Source organism: Cervus elaphus, chromosome 1 (assembly GCF_910594005.1).
Source record: "Cervus elaphus chromosome 1, mCerEla1.1, whole genome shotgun sequence".
Taxonomy (NCBI): Eukaryota; Metazoa; Chordata; class Mammalia; order Artiodactyla; family Cervidae; genus Cervus; species Cervus elaphus.
The window spans coordinates 47,224,735-47,245,988 of NC_057815.1; the positions used below are offsets into that span (position 1 = coordinate 47,224,735).

General features: G+C 44.8%; 2 protein-coding genes and 2 non-coding genes across 6 annotated transcripts in view; all 4 read right to left on the bottom strand.

Annotated features, from left to right (window-relative positions):
- Positions 1 to 321: 321 nt before the first annotated feature.
- Positions 322 to 5,088, bottom strand: HSPA8 (heat shock protein family A (Hsp70) member 8). Of its 3 annotated transcripts, none has more exons than XM_043901465.1 (9): positions 4,933 to 5,088; positions 3,725 to 3,934; positions 3,238 to 3,443; positions 2,952 to 3,104; positions 2,302 to 2,857; positions 1,902 to 2,104; positions 1,471 to 1,669; positions 1,034 to 1,266; positions 322 to 751 (listed from the first exon to the last, which is right to left on the bottom strand). In XM_043901465.1, exons 1-9 carry the CDS (start codon positions 4,952 to 4,954, stop codon positions 554 to 556), a joined length of 1,980 nt encoding a protein of 659 aa, XP_043757400.1. In that variant the 5' UTR covers positions 4,955 to 5,088; the 3' UTR covers positions 322 to 553. The 3 variants fall into 3 exon arrangements, with proteins under 3 accessions (XP_043757400.1, XP_043757407.1, XP_043757390.1); XM_043901472.1 differs by lacking the exon at positions 4,933 to 5,088 and adding an exon at positions 4,663 to 4,789; XM_043901455.1 differs by lacking the exon at positions 4,933 to 5,088 and adding an exon at positions 4,659 to 4,769.
- LOC122703857 lies at positions 861 to 944 on the bottom strand. Its single transcript, XR_006343633.1, has one exon. It is a non-coding gene; the product is annotated as a small nucleolar RNA SNORD14 (small nucleolar RNA).
- On the bottom strand, positions 2,176 to 2,263 carry LOC122703854. Its single transcript, XR_006343631.1, has one exon. It is a non-coding gene; the product is annotated as a small nucleolar RNA SNORD14 (small nucleolar RNA).
- A 2,406-nt stretch (positions 5,089 to 7,494) lies between the features above and the next one.
- The window catches only part of LOC122693727 (CXADR like membrane protein), a 98,682-nt gene continuing 84,922 nt past the window's right edge, over positions 7,495 to 21,254 (bottom strand). Inside the window, exons 3-7 of the mRNA XM_043901479.1 lie at positions 15,159 to 15,360; positions 13,383 to 13,550; positions 12,795 to 12,917; positions 11,669 to 11,810; positions 7,495 to 11,090 (exon numbers count right to left, since the gene is read on the bottom strand). Coding sequence (XP_043757414.1) covers positions 10,790 to 11,090; positions 11,669 to 11,810; positions 12,795 to 12,917; positions 13,383 to 13,550; positions 15,159 to 15,360 — 936 coding nt within the window. The 3' untranslated portion in view covers positions 7,495 to 10,789. The remainder of the gene's footprint in view (positions 11,091 to 11,668; positions 11,811 to 12,794; positions 12,918 to 13,382; positions 13,551 to 15,158; positions 15,361 to 21,254) is intronic.

The following is a 21,254-nucleotide window of genomic DNA, read 5'->3' on the forward strand; positions in this document are numbered from 1 at the left end:
CAATGTTCTCTAAACTGTGTCAACCACAAGATTTACTGAACATTTGAGCTGCCTGTTCCCAACCTATGACACCACAAAGCATCAGTATCTACAGTTCAAACTGCATCAGTAGTAACAGACTTAGCACTGTCAGAATACAGACTATGTCAGAGTATACTGATGGAAATGTTTATGTTTTCCCACTTTACCTTAATTCAAAGTCTTTAAGCATTCATTTAGGTTGAACAATCTAATAATATACTGTTATAATGTTTAGCCAGAGAAATAATTTCCAAAGCCAAACACTTACTACCCTTGTAAAAGCAGAGTCAGACAACTTTATGGTGCCAATTTTAAATACAGTTTTATTTAAGACATTGCATTTTTCCACTTACAATACAGTGCTTGTAAAGTGCAATGTTTTTCCATGTGCACACACATTCCATGTTCAAGTATCAAGAATGCCCAGTTATTTACTATAGCAGCTCAACTTCATAACTGCCACGGGATTTGCTACAAATTTGGGTCCTTCCATGTTTTGTGTGGAACAATGCTAGATCTATGCTAGGCTTGCCTAATCAACCTCTTCAATAGTGGGCCCAGAGGAGGCACCACCTGATGGAGGAGCTCCACCACCAGGGAAGCCCCCAGGCATTCCTCCTGGCATTCCTCCAGGCATGCCTCCTGCGCTCTGGTATAGCTTGGTAATGATGGGGTTGCAGACTTTTTCCAGCTCCTTCTGCTGATGTTCAAATTCTTCCTTCTCTGCAGTCTGAAAAAAAAATAACATTCTATTACCATAAATTGTTTAAATGGAAGGTTAAGTTTGATACAATCAACCTGACACTAAATAGCATTTAGGTTACATTGGAGGTCTTGGGTCACTCAGACATCCAAGGAAGGAATTGCCAACACCTAGTGTTCTGGTGGAAACCGCGAATGTTTTGGACCATTCATCACTGTGACCTCAATTTATAAAACCAACCTAAGTTTTTGCTAAAGCCCTTAAGACACAAAACCCCACACCCTCAAGTTTCTAGCAATAATTGCAAACCTGGTTCTTATCCAGCCAGTTGATTATTTCATTACACTTGTCAAGAATCTTCTGTTTGTCTTCATCATTAATCTTGCCCTGAAGTTTCTCATCCTCAACAGTAGCTTTCATGTTGAAGGCATAGGATTCAAGCGAATTCTTTGAAGACACCTTATCCCGCTGCTTCTCATCTTCAGCTTTGTACTTCTCTGCTTCTTGAACCATGCGTTCAATGTCTTCCTTGCTCAAGCGGCCTGTAAGATTAAGTAGTGTTTTACGTGCAATCTTTTATGCAAGAATTAACAACTACCCTGCAACTCCACTTAGTAAGTGTGATCGCTTGGCTAAACACTCTTCGGGAAGCAGAAACACTTTTTTTTGGGGGGGGGAATAAAACCCAAACTCCAACCTCTTAAAACAAGATCTCACTACACACACAATATGTAGCCCAAACTCACCCTTGTCATTAGTGATGGTAATCTTGTTCTCTTTCCCTGTGCTCTTATCCACAGCAGAGACATTGAGAATGCCATTGGCATCAATATCAAAAGTGACTTCAATCTGAGGAACACCACGTGGGGCAGGAGGTATGCCTGTGAGTTCAAACTTGCCAAGCAGGTTGTTATCCTTGGTCATGGCACGCTCACCTTCATAAACCTACAGAAATTACATTCTATATTACACAAGAAAAAAAACTCGGTTTCTCTGTTAGCTTAAATTTGGATAAGCTAGATTAGGCAAGACTGATCGCTCAGACATCCAAGGAAGGAGTTGGCCAACACAGGATTTCTGGTGGAAACTACGAATGGTTTTGGAATCCATCATCACAGCAGAACAAATCCTGCCCAATTTTATAGCAGCTCAAGTAAGCCAAACTGAGCCATCTTACCTGAATGAGCACACCAGGCTGGTTGTCAGAGTAGGTGGTGAAAGTCTGCGTCTGCTTGGTAGGAATGGTGGTATTGCGCTTGATGAGGACAGTCATGACTCCACCAGCAGTTTCAATTCCAAGGGAAAGAGGAGTGACATCCAACAGCAGCAAGTCTTGAACATTTTCAGATTTGTCTCCAGACAAAATGGCTGCCTGAACAGCTACATTAAAAAAGAAATTATTTTTTAAGGAAAGCCACAGTTGAATTTATTATCTTACTAACAATTCTCGATCGCTCAGACATCCAAGGAAGTTTTGCCATCATTAGCTAAAGCTTTTGGTGGAAACTACGAATGTTTAAAAATCATTCATCACAGCGAAATTTAGCTTAGGCCTCGTAACTGTTTAAAGAGATTACCTGCACCGTACGCAACAGCCTCATCAGGGTTGATGCTCTTATTCAGTTCTTTCCCGTTGAAGAAGTCCTGGAGAAGTTTCTGAATCTTGGGGATGCGGGTTGAGCCACCAACCAAGACAATATCGTGGATCTGGGACTTGTCCAGCTTAGCATCCCGAAGGGCTTTCTCCACAGGGTCCAGGGTGCCACGGAACAAGTCAGCATTCAATTCTTCAAATCGGGCACGGGTAATAGAGGTATAGAAGTCGATTCCTTCATAGAGGGAATCAATCTCAATACTGGCCTGGGTGCTGGAAGAGAGTGTGCGCTTAGCACGCTCACAAGCAGTACGGAGACGACGGACAGCCCTCTTGTTCTCACTGATATCCTTCTTGTGTTTGCGCTTGAACTCCGCAATAAAATGGTTGACCATGCGGTTGTCAAAGTCTTCTCCGCCCAAGTGAGTATCTCCAGCTGTAGATTTGACCTCAAAGATTCCATCCTCAATAGTGAGGATTGACACATCAAAAGTGCCACCACCTAGATCAAAGATCAGCACATTTCTTTCTGCTCCAACCTGAAAGTTAAAATACAATTAACTTATTTTCATCTGTTTGTGATGACTTAATTAAATCAGTTTTGACTCAGACATACATAAAACATGTATGTACCTTTTTGTCTAAGCCATAGGCAATAGCAGCAGCAGTTGGCTCATTGATGATTCGAAGTACGTTGAGACCAGCAATAGTTCCAGCATCTTTGGTAGCCTGACGCTGAGAGTCATTGAAGTAGGCAGGTACTGTGACAACAGCGTTGGTAACAGTCTAGCGAAAAGATTAAAACAAGTGTTGGATATGCAAAGATACATCTTCACCATTACTCACCCTTGAGTCAGCCAGAACCCCACAGTCCCAAGAAATCTGGTAACCTCCACATCCTCCCGCATATGTGGCTCACCTTCCCAAGGTAGGCTTCTGCGATTTCCTTCATCTTGGTCAGGACCATGGATGACACCTCCTCTGGATAAAAACTCTTTGTCTCTCCCTTGTATTCTACTTGAACCTTAGGCCTGCCAGCATCATTCACAACCATGAAGGGCCAATGTTTCATATCAGACTGGACAACAGCATCATCAAATCTTCGTCCAATAAGTCGTTTGGCATCTATCAAAGATATCAAATACTAATTGTTACCTTGAATCTCACTGTACATCTTTTCATTAAGAACCCATCATCCTGACTAAATGCCTGTCAAGTTCATATAATTGAATGGATTCAACTTCTGAATACCCATGATACAATTAGATTTTAAAAGGATAATCAAGTTTCCTACAGGTTTTTTCTTATTCTCAAGGACTTCATGGCCGCCTCACACTTAACAGTAACAGCTTCTTAAATTACACACTGCCTAAATCCTTCAATTTCACAGTAAAATTAAAGCTTACCAAAAACCGTGTTGGTGGGATTCATTGCGACCTGGTTCTTTGCAGCATCACCGATCAATCGTTCGGTATCAGTAAAGGCGACATAGCTTGGGGTGGTTCGGTTCCCCTGATCATTGGCAATTATTTCCACCTTTCCGTGCTGGAAGACACCCACACAAGAATAGGTGGTGCCAAGATCAATGCCAACTGCAGGTCCCTTAGACATGGTTGCTAAAGGAGAGGGAGAAAAAAACACGTGGTTAAAAAAAGCAGATTAAGCATTAAGGCATTTACCAAGTAAACGCAACCTGCTATGACCACTCTGAAAATTGTACTTAGCATCTCACCCAAGAAACTGCCCCTGTCAGAAATAATCACGCGGGAGAGTCACAGCAAGCGTAAAGTGCTGCAGTAAGGTTGCCTTGCCAACCGCGGAGGCCACCGCCGACAGAAAAACCAGCAAGGAGGGTCTCTTCTGCGGCATAGCGAACACGTGGTCCAGCGCCCCGGGCTGAACCTTAGCCCTGCCTCCTACCCGTACTTAACGCCGCAAGGCCTGCAAATGTCCGCAAATGCCCTGAAGCCCCCTCCCCCATCTTGGGGGCGAGCCAATGACGACTTCCCCTTTTAAGAACACTGGGTCTTAGAACAAGGAAACTGGGAGCCGCCGACTCTTAAGACGCTGGCTCCACGCCCTATAGACGGGTGCGGCCCCTTTCTCACCGCATAGCTTCCCACGCCGCCTTCCCTCCGTGCCCCGCTCCTCTGTCCCTACTGGAACACCGGGCTGCCGCCTTCCCTCGACAACAAAGGCCCCCTAATCCAAGCAAAAGAATTGCCACACAGCCCCTGCCTGAGATGCTCAGAAAGTCCCGAGCCCCCGCAAATCCATGCAGCCTGCAGCGGCCTACATGCTACCAAAAAACCATCGGAAGAAAAAATACGTAGGCCTTACTTACTAAAAGCGTAGGGCCGGCTCTGCTGAAGAAGTCAGCAATCTGGAATGCTGCCGGTGCGTCCAATGAGACCGGTTTCCGCCCGCCGCCCCGTCTCTTATACCCTGCCTCAGAACCTTCCAGAAGGGGTCCACCCCTGCCGGTGCCCATCATATCTTCCTTAGCCAATGGGGGCGCGGCCACCTCCACAAGACCCAATGACGAACCCGGCTCTACCGCTCAGACCTCCCTCTCACGACCGCAGCCCGCCCCGCCTCGCGATGACGTACTCACCGCAGCGTTCTGGAACTTTCATTCTCGCCCCCGCTCTCCGAATGGCCCCGGGGAAAGGGAGGGTGGGGCCGACGGAGCCCGCGCGCGGGAGTCCTCAGTCACCCCTGGCGGAGGGCTGCGGTGGGGAGGAAGGGCGCGTCTGCCCCTGCGCATGCGTCCCCAGAAAGCTCAGGCGGAAGGGACGGAAAGAGGGGGAGGAAGCGGGGCGGGCCAATCTGGATCCAGCCAATAACAGCAGCGCGACCCGCAATCCCGCTCATGCGGAACCATGGGAGCCAGAGCGCAGGGCCTGCGGGGAGGGGTCCAGCCGCGGGAGCCGGGGAAAGAAGACGGAAGTGGAGCGAGGACAAGATGGCGGCTAAGGTTGCGCCCCTCCCCCACCACTCTCTTGCCCGACTCCCACCTTGGCCTTATGGGTGATTTTCTAGGACCTCCCGGAGGCCACGCACCCACATAGCCACCGTGGCTCTAGTCTAGGGCTGATCCAGAGCGGCGGAGTCGGACGTTCCTACCCCAGGGCTCTGCGATGGTAACTTGCCCAGTGGCACCCAGATCTAGGGATGGATGGAGCCGGCCAGCCGCTGTGGCGGAAGGAAGGGAAGTTGCGGGTCTCGCCTCTGCGCAGGGTGCGACAGGTTAGCCGCGCAGGCCCCTAGCACCTCATTTCATGGAAGCTGGAGGCCGGCTGACCCCGACGCAGAGATTGGAGGGGTTCGACTTCTCAACCTCCGGGGTCGGATGCTGTGTCTGAATCCTCAGCGAAATAGATGGCCAAACTCGCTTTTTGGAGCCCTGATGCCTCTGCCGCCCCTAATCTCCCGCCGAAAATAGATGGGGCTCCTCCACCCGCCCGGGCCCCCGCACTTTTCAGTTTCGTTTTTTTAAAGAAAAACTAGGGAGTTCTCTCCTTGTAAATGATCCAGGCGTTAGGAACCTGGCTCCCGGTGGCCCCGTGCCCTTGTATTTAGACTTCCTGCGCCTCCTGTTCTCAGTAATATGAGGTAATATATTTCCTGCCTTGACTTTCGTCAAAAACTAACCGAGCGACCTGGCAGAGAGGCGTTGAAGATGTTACTGAACGCGTGGAGCGCATAAAACGGTACCTAGAATTTCAAATTGTGGTGCATGGTGTGGTGTTTGGGGCCTTGTTAAGCCTCTCTCACCACGTTGAATGCTTTCCAGTGTGCTCTTTCAAACAGACTGTACTGTTCCTGTTTAGTAGATGAGTGGGCACAAATAGGCGAAAAGGGTTTTTTAAGACTGCCTAGCAGAACTTTCAGTGGTGTGGCTGGAATGAGAGACGTCTCCAGACTTAGAGAGAGGCTGACAGAACGGGGTTACCTTGCCCTTGTCAAAGCCAGTAAAGCCTAGAGATAGAGTCGAATATTGGATCAAAGGATTTTCTTTCTGTATTTGCCTTCTGGAGGGAAATGTGGGCTTGAGTCCATGGAGGTGCACACCTAATTTCTCCCCATTTTTCAAGGAGCTCCTTTTATATGATGCTTTCATGGGGGTACAATGTGCCTTCATTTGTTATTCAATCATCAAGACAGTTCTCTGAGATAATAGCATTCGTTGCTGTGTTAGGAGAGAAATGAGGTTCAGAGATGTTATTTGTGGGAAGTTAAACAGCTGGCTGAGCTAGAGTGGAGCCTAGCTCTTAATTCCAGATTATTTGGTGTTTTTAAATTAGTAATTTCCTTCCTGGAAGCTCATGTAACTCGAACTGCAGAAAGCACAAGATGTGTGCTGAGGCAGGCTTTTTTTCAATTTTATCATCTGCAGACTTCCTCTCCCCACCCAACTTATCAAGTACAATGTGAACCACACCCTACGTTTTGCAGGTTTTTAAACTTAGCTCTGAACTACCTGCAATATATGAAGCAGTGGAAGATAGAATGAAGGCTCAACTCCACGGGTTTGGGGAATTGCGCCCAATAGCAGTGATTGCAGAAAGCAGAGCAGATAAGCTTCCTTTATGGTCTCTGGTCATTTTCAAAACATGTTCAAGGATTCAAAGACTTCGTTTTAACTAGAATGAGTCACAGTTTATGTATTTAAAGTTCAGATTATGATAAATGTCCTGTCTCCACCTCTTTAAAATGCACAAGGCTTCAAGGACTACAGTCAGTACTGGAGTCTGAACCCTAGGGCTTCTGGCTGGGGAAGAGGGTTATGATCTACATTTTTTGAGTGCCTGTCACAGGCCAATCATTATTCTAAGGGCTTTGTATATACTACCTCATTTAATTTGGTAACTTTTCCCCCCCAGATTTGTTTGAACCCCTTAGTGTGTACTTTTTTATTGGTACTTCACCTTGGCATAAAATATTGCTTATTAAATATTATTTGTTATTTTGATTAAGTCCTTAAGGGCAGAAACTGTCATGAACTTTGTCATAACTTTGCATGTCCAGGACTACTTAGTATCTTGCCTTGTGAGAAAAAAGTGCTTGATTTATTTGTGACTAAAATCAATAAATAATACATCATATGCAGTCTGAGTTCTTCTTTTCTTCACTTGGCAGCAAGCTAATAAACAAATTTCCAGTGCAGATTATATGAGCTTTAACCTCCCCTATAATGTCACCTTCACTTATTTATTTTTAAATTGCTGACACAGATGCATCAGTAATAAATATTTGGTTTTTGTGATCAAACACAATCCCATTGACAAGGCAACTTGAAGTTAAAATTGAAATATAAACAGCTTAACACCGGAAATCAAGCAAAATTATATGTCTTTTTGCAATGGCAGTTTTGAAATTCTTTTTATACAGTGTTAACAAGAAAGGCATCATTTAATTATTTTACAATTTTAAGTTTAGTGTATATATATTTTATTGAAATGGCTATTCTCTAAACATCCACATCATTCCATCTGTATCTTCTTTCTACAAATACCTTTTCTTCTACCCTCTATTTTATCTTTTTGTTTTATATTAAAGAATCGAATGTATTTGACTTGCAAGGTTAACGGAATATGGTTTGACACCAGTAATGGTTCAAACTTTATTTTAAACCCGAGCCTGTCATATCTGAACCCAAAAGCCTGACTGAAAGAGAAGCAAGCACACCATCACTATTAACACTTCAGTATCTTATCTCAGAATCTTCAATTCCTAGAATTTCTGATTTCAGGTAATAATTTGTGGCATTTCTGTAGATCTCCAGTGTGAATAGATTTCCAAAATACGGATATTCAACTGGTATTTTAGTCTTCTAATAACTAACCTGTTTAAACCTTTTCATGCAAAAGGGACTGACTCCTACCTGCAGAGGCATAGGCAGGAACCCTTAGGTTCAAAGGTAATAAATAATGATAAGAGCAAATTGCTAGTGATGGCACTGCTGCAGCTGCCACAGAATACTCAGTTTGGCTCAGATACTCTTGGAATGAGAATTCTCTGAATTACATAGCAGAATTGATATGTCGCCTGGACACCACACAACCAGAATAAGTTTGTGGAGTAAATAAGAAATTTATATCTTACAAGGAGGCAGTGTTAGTGTAAGAAGCATTCCAAATATGCCAGCCCTCTTAAACTAATGGCAGACGTTCTTTGCTTCCTCAGTGTCTCATTTCCCAACTTTTTTTGGCGGAGCTGTGCTGCTTGTGGACTCTTAGTTCCCTGGCCAGGGATTGAACCAGCACCCTTGGCAGTGAAAGCATAAAGCCCTAACCACTGGACTGCAGGGAATTTCCCCCAACTTTTTTTTTTAGAGGAAGACAAAACTCAAAATGAAACTTTTAGTCAAGGGTAAAACCCGCCTCTTAAAGGACTTTAGAAATGCATTTGTAGTTTGTGAGAATTAGAAGTAAAAATGAAAACAAAAATGGGACAAAATCCTAGGTCAACTTTTCCCCTTTAAGCACCTGATTCCCATTTTAGAAACAGGGCTTTCATCGGGACTTTCCTGGTGGTCCAGTGGTTAAGACTCCTTGCTCACAATGCAGGGGGTACAGATTTGATCCCTGGTTGGGGAACTTAGATTCCCAAAACAAACAGGGATTTCATCACCACATATAGCACTATTTTTCCTTTCTCATAGCCTGCTGCCTTTTTAACAATGTTTAATTATTTATTACTTCTGGCTGTCCCACTCACCTACCAGGACTGTAGTTCCCTGACCAGCGACTGAAACTGTACCCTTGGCAGTGAAAGCAAAGAGTCCTAACCACTGCCCTGCCAGGGACTTCTTGGCCTTTTAATAATAAACATTTTGCTCTACCAATGGTGACCTGTTGACATTTGCTTTAGAGTCTTTGAAGGGCTATTTCAGGTTTGGCATTCTTGCCAAAGAATGAATTGTAGGATGAATTTGACTAGCAGAGTAGTCAAAACTATTAAAAAGGCAAGTTATTGTATGGGAGGCTGCTTTCTTTTTATTTCACAGACCCCACCTTTCTTCTCTCATGAGTCAGCTCTTGTGAGAGCTATTCTGGTGAATCATTTCCGCGAATATTTCCAAGATGCTGACAATATTTAACAGGCACTAACCCAGATCCCCCTGCCACCCACTAGTTATCCTCACCATCTCTTCCCTAAATGTTCATTTCCTTTCCTTCCATCCTAGAGTTAGGCTTCCTTACAGGCTAAACTGGGAAAGGACTGAATTTCTGTCTGTCTCAGCCTCTCAGGAGGGAATAGTTTGATGTCTATGCAGTGCCACCAGGAGATGTTGACAATCCCTGATCTCTCATAATTTAAGGCCTAGAGTCAATAAAAGTCCCCCGTTCACATCCTTCTCCTGAAAGGAAAGAAATGGAGGAAACTCCCAAGTTTGGTGCAGTACTGAACTTCTGATGACACTCCTTGACATACTAAGAGAAAACTGATCTAATCTCCCTTTCTGGTCTACTCAGTCTTGAAATTCTGATTTCATACGTTCGCAGAAAGAAGAGACTGTAATGGTTTGTTGGATAATCTTCCAGCATCCTGAAAAGACCTTTTCTCTCAAAGACTTCCTTCTAAGGAGACTGTTAAATGTTAAAACACCTAGTTTTCTTGCTTCTTAGATACCCAGCAGGAAATCCTTAGAGACATCCACTTTGAGGGAAAAGCCACAATAATTCCAGCATATATTTCTGATATTTGTCAGTGGCCCTCTGAACATAAAAATGGAAAGTTATTCACAGTCCCTCATTACACGTTTTGAACTCCTTTTTTAGTTCTTTTATGGTTCAATATAAGTAGGAAGATTGACAGTGGATTATTGGTGTTCAACCAGTAAGTCGTGGAAAAATTCAGTCATTCTCCATCTCCCACTATTTCAACTCCTCTTGAAATTAATACCCAAACTTTGTGGTACATGAAGTCAAGTCAGGATAGAAGAGACATGTTTCCTTTTCTGGAGTTTCTCATGGTGCAAATAGGTGTAATATAAGGCTGTAGGTTCTGCTTGACTCTGAATAGTCATAATAATTCAGTAGGTTTGCAGAAATGCATAGAAAATTTATGAACAACACCTCGTTTCTTGACAATGGTGAGTCAACGTGTTGAAATAAAACTGCCCAAGTGAGAAGTTCTAAGTGTGTTCACTTCCCCTTTCCCCAACTCTCTCACCATGGCTCCTGGTCCCCAAACACCCAGATTTGGGCCCCCATTCCCGCCCCCCCCACTTTGGTCTAAAGGCACAGTGAGGTGCCTTTTTGGAGATGATCAGCTTACATCCTTTTCCTCGTTTGGTGTCATGTAAGAAAAGTGTTCATTTGAATCTGTTCCGTGCAGTGGTCGCTGCTACTTAAATGACCCTTCGTTGGGCTCGAGGCGGGTCGTGTGGCTGGTGACTGAGCGGCGATGACCAGAAGAGTCCTGACGCCTGGGAAAAGCCGGCGAGTCAAGTCCACTCTAACTCAGACAGTTTGGAAGGCTCTGCTCTGGCTGGGGATCGTGCTGGGGGTGTTTTCTGCTTTGGTCAGGGTAGCGTGGGGGGCTTTCTTTGGTTCAGAACCTCTGGCCTCCGGCCCCAGCGGGCCGTAGACGTGGGCGGCCAGCCCCGGCCGGCGCGCCGCCTCGGCGCACGGGGTCCGCTGGCTGCGGGAGCCGCTGTTGGCGGTGGAGCGCGTGGAGGAGGAGCCGGAGCGAGAGCTTCGCGAGCCCGAGGAAGAGGAGCTGGGCTTCACCAGGCGGGCTTTCGGGGCTTCCGCATCTTCCCTGAAGGGGAAAAACACCAAAGATAGATTTTAGGATCACAGGATTGTGAAAGTTTCCGCTCTGGCTGAGGCTGCCCCATCCATCAACTCCTCAAGCTGAAACCTCGAGTTACCACTTAGGGAAATATGGACTCTCCCTGCATCCTGAGCCCTCACGTGGGCCCAGGCGGATGTGCATCCCCAAGGTCAACCCTGTGACTGGGGCGCGGGGTGGGGGTCCGGGAACTCCCCACCTGGTGTCCACACAGCACTCCCCTCGACTCGGAGTCTGCCTGCAGAGGCTCTTTCAAGGGCCATGAATGGGCTAGGCCCATTCCTTTATTGTATGGCTTTTATAAGTGGAAGGCAATCAGAAGTAACGTGAAGTTTATCTATTAAGTCTCTGTTGCAGATAGTTTCACAAGACAGTCAAGGTAAACCGTCCTTCTGCCCCTGGGCTGCAAGTCCTTACCAACCATAATAATCCTTGTAACAGATTCAAGGTTATGAGGAAATGGGACAGTTTTGTTGGCTGGTCATTATGGAGCTGGCCCTAGGAAGGTAGCCTAGGTGCAGAAGGGGATTCTGTGGGAGATTTACCGAATTTCATTTGGTCTCTCTTCTTCCTCATATCTCTTTTTGTCTTTCCGTCGGATCAACAGCCACACCAAGAGGAAAATCAGCAGGGCTCCGGCCACCATACCTGTCACTGCTCCCGCAATCATGCCCACGCTCTGCACATCTGTTTTCTCAGAAACAAAGCAAAACCAAACATAAGTTATGCAATGCTGCTGCTAAGTCACTTCAGTCGCGTCCGACTCTGAGCGACCCCATAGATGGCAGCCCACCAGGCTCCCCCATCCCTGGGATTCTCCAGGCAAGAACACTGGAGTGGGTTGCCATTTCCTTCTCCAATGCGTGAAAGTGAAGTCGCTCAGTCATGTCCGACTCTTAGCGACCTCATGGACCGCAGCCTACCAGGCTCCCCCATCCCTGGGATTCTTCAGGCAAGAGTACTGGAGTGGGGTGCCATTGCCTTCTCTGAAGTTATGTAATACCTAGACTTTAAATACATAAAGCTTTGGATGAGTATTTCCAGATCTTCATATCTGTCTCCCTGAGTTCCCCACTTACCTTCTCTGGGTGTGTATGACTATCCCTCCTGCTATCGATGGGGAGCAGGAGAGCCACCCTAAAATATGCCTTGTTGACATTAGGATTATTTGGGGCTGATTAGGTTTTTTAATATTTGTTATTTATTTGGCTGCGCCGGATCTTAGTTGTAGCATGCAGAATCTATTAAATAGTTCCCTGGTCAGGGATGGAGTCTGTGCCCCCTGCATTGGGCACAGAGTCTTAACCACTGGGCCTCCAGGGAAGTCCCTAAACTGATCATTTTTGAGCAATAGCAAACACTAGAGAAGCTCTGAAAACAGTAGAAGTTACCCGCTGTAAGGGAAATTTGCATTTATAAAGGAAACCTCTGTTTGGTTCCCTCATGGATAAAATAAATTTCTTTAGGGGGCTGTAAAATTCACACATACTTGTAAATTTAGAGTTAGCTGCAACTGTTGAAATAGTCCTTGGCAACTACTGAATTTATTTCAGTGATAACCACGTCCTTCTGGAGATGAAGCTTTTGACCAGACTCTTACCTGTGATTAAAAATGTTTTACAGTGAACCACAGCGCAGGGACAAAACCACACCAACACTTTGGGTACTTACACCGCACGGTCACTCGCACCACACAGCTCTCCTTCCCAGCCTCATTGCCGGCTGTGCACTGGTAGAGCCCGGAGGAGGACATGGTGAGATTCTGCAGCAGGACGCGTCCAGGGTGGTTGTAGTCTATACAAGCAGAAAGATGACCGTGATCCCCCAGTGACAGGTCTGTATTTATCATCTACTTTATTGTGTCACTGACCTAAGATCCTATGATACAGTTTGCCAAGGATGAGGTGATAGAATTGATCCAGAATGTGGGAAGAAAGGTGGTGAACATTCTTTTAAACTGCAGTGCGCCCTCAAAAGTCACAAAAGATTCTGAACATTTAAGGGATACTAAACACAATAATTAGAATGGATTTATAGAGTACATTTATTCCTAATCTCCTTGCCACTTTTATTTTTGCCCTTTGGGGAAAGAAAAGACAGATATTTTTCTGTTCCCAGTTAGGCGTGAAAAATAGAAACAGTGAGGTTCAGCAGTGTATTCAAGATCCTTGTGAGGTGCTGACAAAACCAGATTCAGAATTCATGGAGAGAGGACTAACTGTCCTGTTGTCTCCGTGGACCTGTGAAAAGATGACTTACCGATCTTAGATTTGGGAGGCAGACGTTCATCCTCTCCCCCCTTCTCCTGGACTCGCTGCCAGGAATACACAATGGGCTCTGTGCCAGAGGATGACTCACACTGCAAAGTCAGGTCACTTCCTTCTGTCAGCTCTCCTTCCAATTCACACTTGGGCTTTGATGGTCTCACTAGCAAAAAAAAAAAAGAAGTCAAAGATTCCCCGGCACCCCTGAACAACATCCTGTTGACTTGTTTTTCCTCCAAATGGTCAACTTTTGAGTGTGGATTTAATAGTTCTTTGTTACCTATCATGCTTTACATCTCACTCCCCAAAATATACCCACTTCCATTCCCTGCACACATACACAGCCAATTCCAGCTGTTTCCAGTGTTGCTGATGTAATTTAGAGAGGTTGCCTCAGAAACTCCCTCATCACTTCTCAAAGAAAAAAATGTTTTGATCCTTTTTTCTAATTCCTGGGGCCCTACTTGGACTCGGTGGGACTCACTATGGGCCCAGGAATCTGCATTATTTTTGGGGGGCCATGCTGCCAGGCTTGTGGGATCTTAGTTCCCTGACCAGAATTGAGCCTGTGCCCCCTGCAGTGGATGCTCGGAGTCCTAACCACCGGACCAATGGAGAATTCCAAAAAACCTTTTTTTTTTTTTTCCCAAAAAACCTTTTATAATTGGAAATTTTAGGAAAGTTGAGTGTGATTTTACTTTATGTTTTTAAATATTTATGTATTTGGCTGTGCTGGGTCTTAGTTGTGGCACATAGGATTTAGTTCCCTGACCAGGGATCAAAGCCAGGCCCCTGCACTGGGAGCAAGAAGTCTTAACCACTGGACCACCAGGAAAGTGCCAGTGTGATTTTATTAACACTGAAACAGGGACAGAAGTTCATGAACTTGGAAGCAGTTAAGAAGAAGTTAGACTCTTTGCTGTGTCACAAAACAAAGAAATGGATTTGAATCAGATCTGAGAGATTTGTTTCACTATGAGGATACTACTTAAACTTGAGAGGACATTTAACTTTTGTAATGAGCTACATCAATGGCTCAGCGGATAAGGAATCCGCCTGCAACACAGGAGACACAGGAGATGTAGGTTTAATTCCTGGGTCAGGAAGATCCTCTGCAGGAGGAAATGGCAACCCACTCCAGTATTCTTGCCTGAAAAATCCCAAGGACAGAGGAGCCTGGTGGGTGCATGGGGTCACAAAGAATCAGGCACAACTGAATGACTAAGCACAGCACAATGAGCTACCATGGAAAATTGATTCTCTTCTTTCATTATGGCTAAAATACAAAATATACACGCTTTTCCCCAGGGAACTGGACTAGGTGATGTCTGTACAATACGATGTATTGGGGGCTTCCCTGGTGGCTCAGTGGTAAAGAATCCTCCTGCCAATGCAAGAGGCATGGCTTCGATCCCTGATCCGGGAAGATCCCACATGCCTCGGATCAACAAGCCGTGTGCCACAACTACTGAGCCGGTGCTCTAGAACCCAGGAGCTGCAAGTACTGAAGCCCTCGCGCCCTAGAGTCCATGCTCTACAGCCAAAGAAGCCACTGCAATGAGAAGGCCACACACCAAAACTAGAGAGTAGCCCCTATTTGCTGCAACTGTAGAAAAATCCACACAGCAACGAAGACCCAGCACAGCCAAAAATAAACAAAGAAAATAATTTTTTAAAAGTATGAAATATTGAAGATGTTTCTACCACTGTGATGCATTTGCCTATCCCTTATTAATATGATGTAGGCACTTACTGGGGCACTCTCTCTTACCTAAAACTTTTAAGATGACGTAGCTCCACACATAGCGCCCTGAATTCTTCACCTTGCAGGTGTACCGGCCCTCATCACTGGGCTTCAGAGGCTCAATCTGCAGGGAGGCATCTCCTGCCAGGAAATTGGAAGCGAAGGCCACTCGGCCCTTCTGTTCCTCAGTCAAGTTATTGTAGACGTGATGGCTGGAGTAAGTGATCACCTGTGGGACAGACAGAGGCAGAGTCACGCTGTGTGGCTCTCAGCCTCCCCTCCTCCTACGGGCAAGATGAGGAAAGGAAGTGGAGCAGAGCAGTCAAGCCTGGGGCTGAGTCCAGGAGACCTCTGCTCTAGACAAAATTAGATACACTATGTTTGTCTAGGCCTTCCTTCTCCTAAGAATAACAGCTTCTTATATTTGTGTAGCCTTTTAACTATAAAGTAGTAATTGTTCCATTAAATGCTCAGAACATTTCCATTTTAGAGGTAAGGAATTTTATTTTTATTTTTAAAATTTCATATGCATTTTTTTTATTGAAGTATAGTTCGTTTACAATATCGTGTTAGTTTCAGGAAGTACAGCACAGTGATTCAGTGATTTATATAATATATAAATGTAATATATAGATTTATATAATATATATATTCAGTGATTTTATATATATAATCATATATATATTTTATGTATAAGAGTGTGTGTGTGTTCAGTCGCTTCAGTCGTCTTCGACTCTGTGTGACCCTATGGACTGTAGCCCACCAGGCTCCTCTGTCCATGGGGATTCTCCCGGCAAGAACACTGGAGTGGGTTGCCATGCCCTCCTCCAGGGGGTCTTCCCGACCCAGGGATCGAACCCAGGTCTCTTATGTCTCCTGCATCGGCAGGCAGGTTTTTTACCACTAGCACCACCTGGGAAGCCCATATTTTATGTATATAAAATATATATTTATATAACTTAATAAATATATATAATGTGGGCTTATATATTATATACTTATATATATAAAAAATCTCCTTCAGATTTCCCTATAGGTTATTGCAAAATACTGAGTATAGTTCCCTGTGCAGTAAGGGATTTTAAATTTGAATTACAGACTCTAGTTCTCACAGTTGAGCCCAGGAAAGAAGTAAATGCACAGAATGGTCTCCAGAGTTGACTCTGAGGGAAATGGAGAGAATGGAAGCTAGGGAGGGGAGGAGTCTTACCTTTCCCCTGCATACCTTTCTTCCTCACTTTGCATTTCCTACCACTTGCTCATGATCTGGTCAAGGTACACACACTCCTTGTGCTAAGTGCTTTTACATCTAGTTTATTTCTCACACAGTTTTTCCAAGCAAGCGTTATTTGTCCCCATTTTACAGGCAGGTAGCAGAACCAGGGTTTCAACATGGCCATCTGAAGCCATTCTTTTTTTTTTTTTTTGAAGCCATTCTTTTTACTGTTCTGGTTACCACGATTACCTCTCCTTTCCCCACCCAAATTCATTTCACTGCTCATAAACTGCTCTTCCAGAAAGTCTGGAAATGAGGGAGAAAATGTGAAACAAAAAGATGTGTTTTGCCTTTACGAAAGTTCCGAGTCCAGCTGAAGTTAAGGAATAGAAGTTAATGTTACAGTCCAGGTCTGATACTGAGGGAATCATTGGTGACTTTCCTTCTTTTTGACTTCACTGTGGATTAGTAAGAGTAAGCTAGGTGGGAAGAAACTATGTCTTTTCCTTCCATAAAATACACATGTGCTTCATGTCATTGTTTTCACTGCTAGGGAGACCAAAGTTTAGATTTCCCCAACAGAAAAAAAATCATGATTTTTCCTGAATTTTCATCTGCCTGCATCATGACCTGTACGAGGGCTTACCTTGTAGCTCAGTCAATAAACAGTCTGCCTGCAATTCAGGAGACCTGGGTTGGATTTCTGGGTCGGGAAGATTTCCCCTGGAGAAGGAAATGGCAACCTACTTCAGTATTCTTGCCTGGAGAATCCCATGGACAGAGGAGCCTGGCAGGCTACAATCCACGGGGTCACAAGAGTCGGACACAATTGAGCGAAGAAGCACACAGCATCATGACCTGTAGTTCTTGAAACATTTCCTGGTTCTGTTATCCATCACCTCCTGGGTTGTTTTTATTGCTGTTTTTTTTTTTTTTAGGCCGAGCTATGCAGCATGTGGGATCTTGGGCCTCTGACCAGGGATCAAATCCATGCCCCCTGCATTGAGAGCACAAAGTCTTAACCACTGTACCACCAGGGAAGTCCCCATCACCTCCTACTAATCACAAAAACCATGCTGATCTTGTCTTCCGTTATGCCCTTGCTGCCACTTAGCAATCATATTCCTAAACTTACTTGATTTAAACATCAGCAAACATTTATGGAATGACTGCTCCCCACCAGGTCAGGAGGAGGGTATTCAGATGAAGTAAAACTCTCTTCTGATCTTCAAGTAATTTATAATCCAGTGGGATTAACAAGGAGAGAAGTATAGACATAGAAAAAGGAATGACTAACTTGAAATAGTATCAAGAGAGAATGTTCCCAGAAAAGTCGGTGGCATTTGAGTTAGGCTTTGAAAGATGAGTAGGCCAAGAGATGAGAGAGGCAGAGCAATGATTGCCAGAGGGTGCATTCCAAACACAGGGAACAGCACTGGAAAAAAAAAAAAAAAGCAAGCACATGGGAGTCCCCTAAGCACATTTCTGGCTTCAGCTGTTCCAAACTGTTTCACTCTAAGCCCTGAACCCTGTTGTCAATCACGTGACGCTCTGCAGTTCAGGAAATGCCTTCCTGAAAAGACCGGGAGCCATCCAACAAAATGGCCATAGATTCTCTCACCATTATATTAGAACATTTCAGCATCATCCATTTTGCCCTTACCACCTCTCTGAAAAAAAAGTGTTTTCTTCTTTCTCTGTATGTTCTTTTTCTTCACCAAATATTTACTGAGTGCCCACATCAGGTACTTTGCCAGGCTCTGGAAAACAATCATGAATAAGACATAGTTCCTACCCCGAGAGCCTCACAGTCTTTTGAGGGACAAAATGCCAGCGAATCAAGTAAAAGAAAATTAAGGTAATAGATAATATGACTTAAAATGTTTTCAGTATTTGATTTTGTCCCCTCACTTCAACCAATACAACTATTGTGATAATTCTGACATCCTTATCTCTATTGCTAACACATTTTTAAAAATATGTATTTTTATTTATTTATTTGGCTGTACCAGTTCTTAGTTGCAGCATGTGAACACTCAGCTGTGGCACGTGGGATCCGGTTCCCTGATTAGGCATCGAACCTGGGCCGCCTATATTGGGAGCGTGGAGCCTTAGCCACTGGACCACAGGGAAGTCCAGACACCAACACATTTTTGAGCTCCATTTTTATACTTCCAGCTGTCTGGCTACTATAGATGTCTGTCCTCTCCAAACTACCCTACATAATAATGTATTAATAAGCTTTTTGTTGTTGTTTAGTCACTCAGTCGTGTCCAACTCTTTGCAACCCCATGGACTATAGCCCGCCAGGCTCTTCTGTCCATGGGGACTCTCTGGGCAAGAATACTGGAGTGGGTTGCCAGTCTCTCCTCCAGGGGATCTTTCTGACTCAGGGATCGAACCCACGTCTCCTGCATGGCAGGCAGGTTCTTTACCGCTGAGCCCCCTGGGAAGCCCCAAATAATCCCTATTCATTATTTTAAACCCCAAGTTAATGTTAAGTTTCCTTATGAAAACATCCCTAATATGACACAAGCTTAGAATGGTCTCTGCTGTCATCCATAGCATGTCTTGGTACCATTTTTATGTGAGGAAAAATTGTGAAAGTCAAGATGTTAGGCAGACAGTTTGCTGGGTCCCCTTTCTGTAATTCTGGGCATTGTCTGGAAGATCCTTCAGGCCATTCTGATTTTATTTATTTATTTAACTTAAAAATAATTATATTATTTATTTAGTTTTGCCTGGGCTGGGTCTTTGTTGCTGTGTGGGCTTTAACTCTAGCTGTGGAGAGTGAGGGCTGCCGTCTAGTTGCAGTACACGGGCTTCTAATTGTGAATGCCTTCTCTTGATGCAGAGCATGGCCTCTAGGGTGGTCAGCCTTCAGGAGCTGTGGCTCTCGGGCTCTAGAGCACAGGCTCAGTAGCTGTGGCGCACAGGCTTAGTTGCTCCTCAGCATGAGGGATCTTTCCAGCCCAGGGGTCAAACCCGTATCTCCTGCATTGGCAGGTGGATTCTTTACCACTGAGCCACCAGGGACGCCTCACACTGATTTTATGTATGTCTGTTGTCCAGTTTTGCAACCCTGCAATCGTCTATTTAATAAACACTAATTGAAACATACTCTACACTTGGCACTATTCTAGAGATGATAACAATACAAAGAAATGAGTTTTATAATTTTGGGGACCAGGACATGCCACCTCCAAATATGTCACTTTGCATATGCGCAAGGATTAATTTCAGCTGAATGCACTTGAGTTCCTGAAATCCCTTATCTGCCTAAAAGCAGAGCCTCCCCAAAGAATCTGAGTGTCCCTAAATCCCCTTTCCCAGGGCAACTCTAATCTTCCCTTCTGGGAGAGCAGAGGTGGGCATCTCACCCAGACTATGTCACAAACCAGCATATCTCCCATCTGTTCCTCTAAGTGTCCATTTGCTCTTCCATAAGTGCCCTTTCTACTCCTCCCTTCCCCTACTAAATTAGGTAAACATACAGAGCCCTAGTTCTAACCACCTCTTTGAGTTACTCATCACTGGGTATACCCAGGTGTTATTTACACAATACTGTGCTTTTTTCTTGTTAACCTGCCTTTTTTCAATCTAACTGACAGTGCCCCAGCCTGAACACTTAGGTGAGTAGAGGGAAAAACGTAATTTTTCCTGCCCTAGTTTTCCCCGGTGCCTCAGCAGTAAAGAATTCGCCCACAATGTGGGAGAGGCCGGTTCAATCCCTGGGTGGGGAAGATCCCCTGGAGAAGGAAATGGCAACCCACTCCAATATTCTTGCCTGGAGAATCCCATGAACAGAGGAGCCTGGCAGGCTACAGTCCTTGAGGTCGCAAAAGAGTCAATCACACCTTTGTGACTAAACAACAACAGTTTTAAAAGACAGCTTTTTCTTTTTCCAAAAAAAAAAAAAAAAAAGGTAAAAATCATGATGCTCATATACAAAGAGAATAAACACATATCAAAATGTTTAACTCATTCATTCGTGATGGAACCAGAAAGCTGTCACAAACAAGTTCAAAGGAGAATTGGACTAAAGAGATTCACATTCTCCTTTGGACAAAATTCATTTGCAAGTCTGTAGACAGGAACCATCTTCATCCTATGGATAGGAAACTTGGCATCACTATCAGCATTCCACGAGGTAATTTCTATTTCTACAGAAGTTAATACAAGAGGAAAATTAGACCCTAATTCATCTCCAGAAAACCTGGACTCTAAGCATAAAGCTGACATTCAGGAGACACTTCCCTATGGTGTATTACAGGGAAGGGGCAGGTTTTCAGGCTCAGGCAGGGAGAAATTCACTTCAGTAGGACAATAAAGGGAATTAGATCCCCTGAAGGCTGTTTCCTGTTTTGGTGCATTCCCTGTCCTCCTACAGCTGCCTCCCTTAGGGTGTGGTCTCCAGGTTCAACTTGCTGAGTCTCTACATTAGAGAACCTGAAAGGCTACTGAGAACAGCACTGTGGGACTGTCTCCTTCTTGTTGGAATGAGGGTGGAGGGGGAATTGAGACAGCTTCATTAGGACAGCACCATCCAGCTTCTCCCTAAGGCTGAGGTGAACTCTGCAAAGACTTTTTAAAGCAAACTGGGAGAATTCCCTGGAGGTCCAGAGGTTAAGGCTCCAAGTTTCCACCACAGAAGACATGGGTTTGATCCCTGCTTGGGGAACTAAGATCCTGCTAGCTGAGCGGCACAGCCAAAAAAACATAAAGCAAGTTGGCAAGCATGGCCAGTTAGAGAATATTTAGGAGAGTGAAGAGAGGGTAGGAGGAAGAGGAGTTGTCCTCCATGGGTAAGGCTGGGCCTGTGACTAGAGACTGGGTGAGTCACTGGTGAACTCAGGGTGACCACAGACCTGGAGGAGCCCATGGAGCACTGGGGGCAGGGAAGCTGC

Coding starts and splice junctions, on each gene's coding strand:
- HSPA8 (XM_043901465.1), bottom strand. CDS start 4,954: ATGAAAGTTCCAGAACGCTGCG. Junction 3,105..3,237: donor CAGAAGCCTACCTTGGGAAG/GTGAGCCACATA, acceptor TCTTTTCGCTAG/ACTGTTACCAACGCTGTTGT. Junction 1,670..1,901: donor AGCCTGGTGTGCTCATTCAG/GTAAGATGGCTC, acceptor TAATTTCTGTAG/GTTTATGAAGGTGAGCGTGC.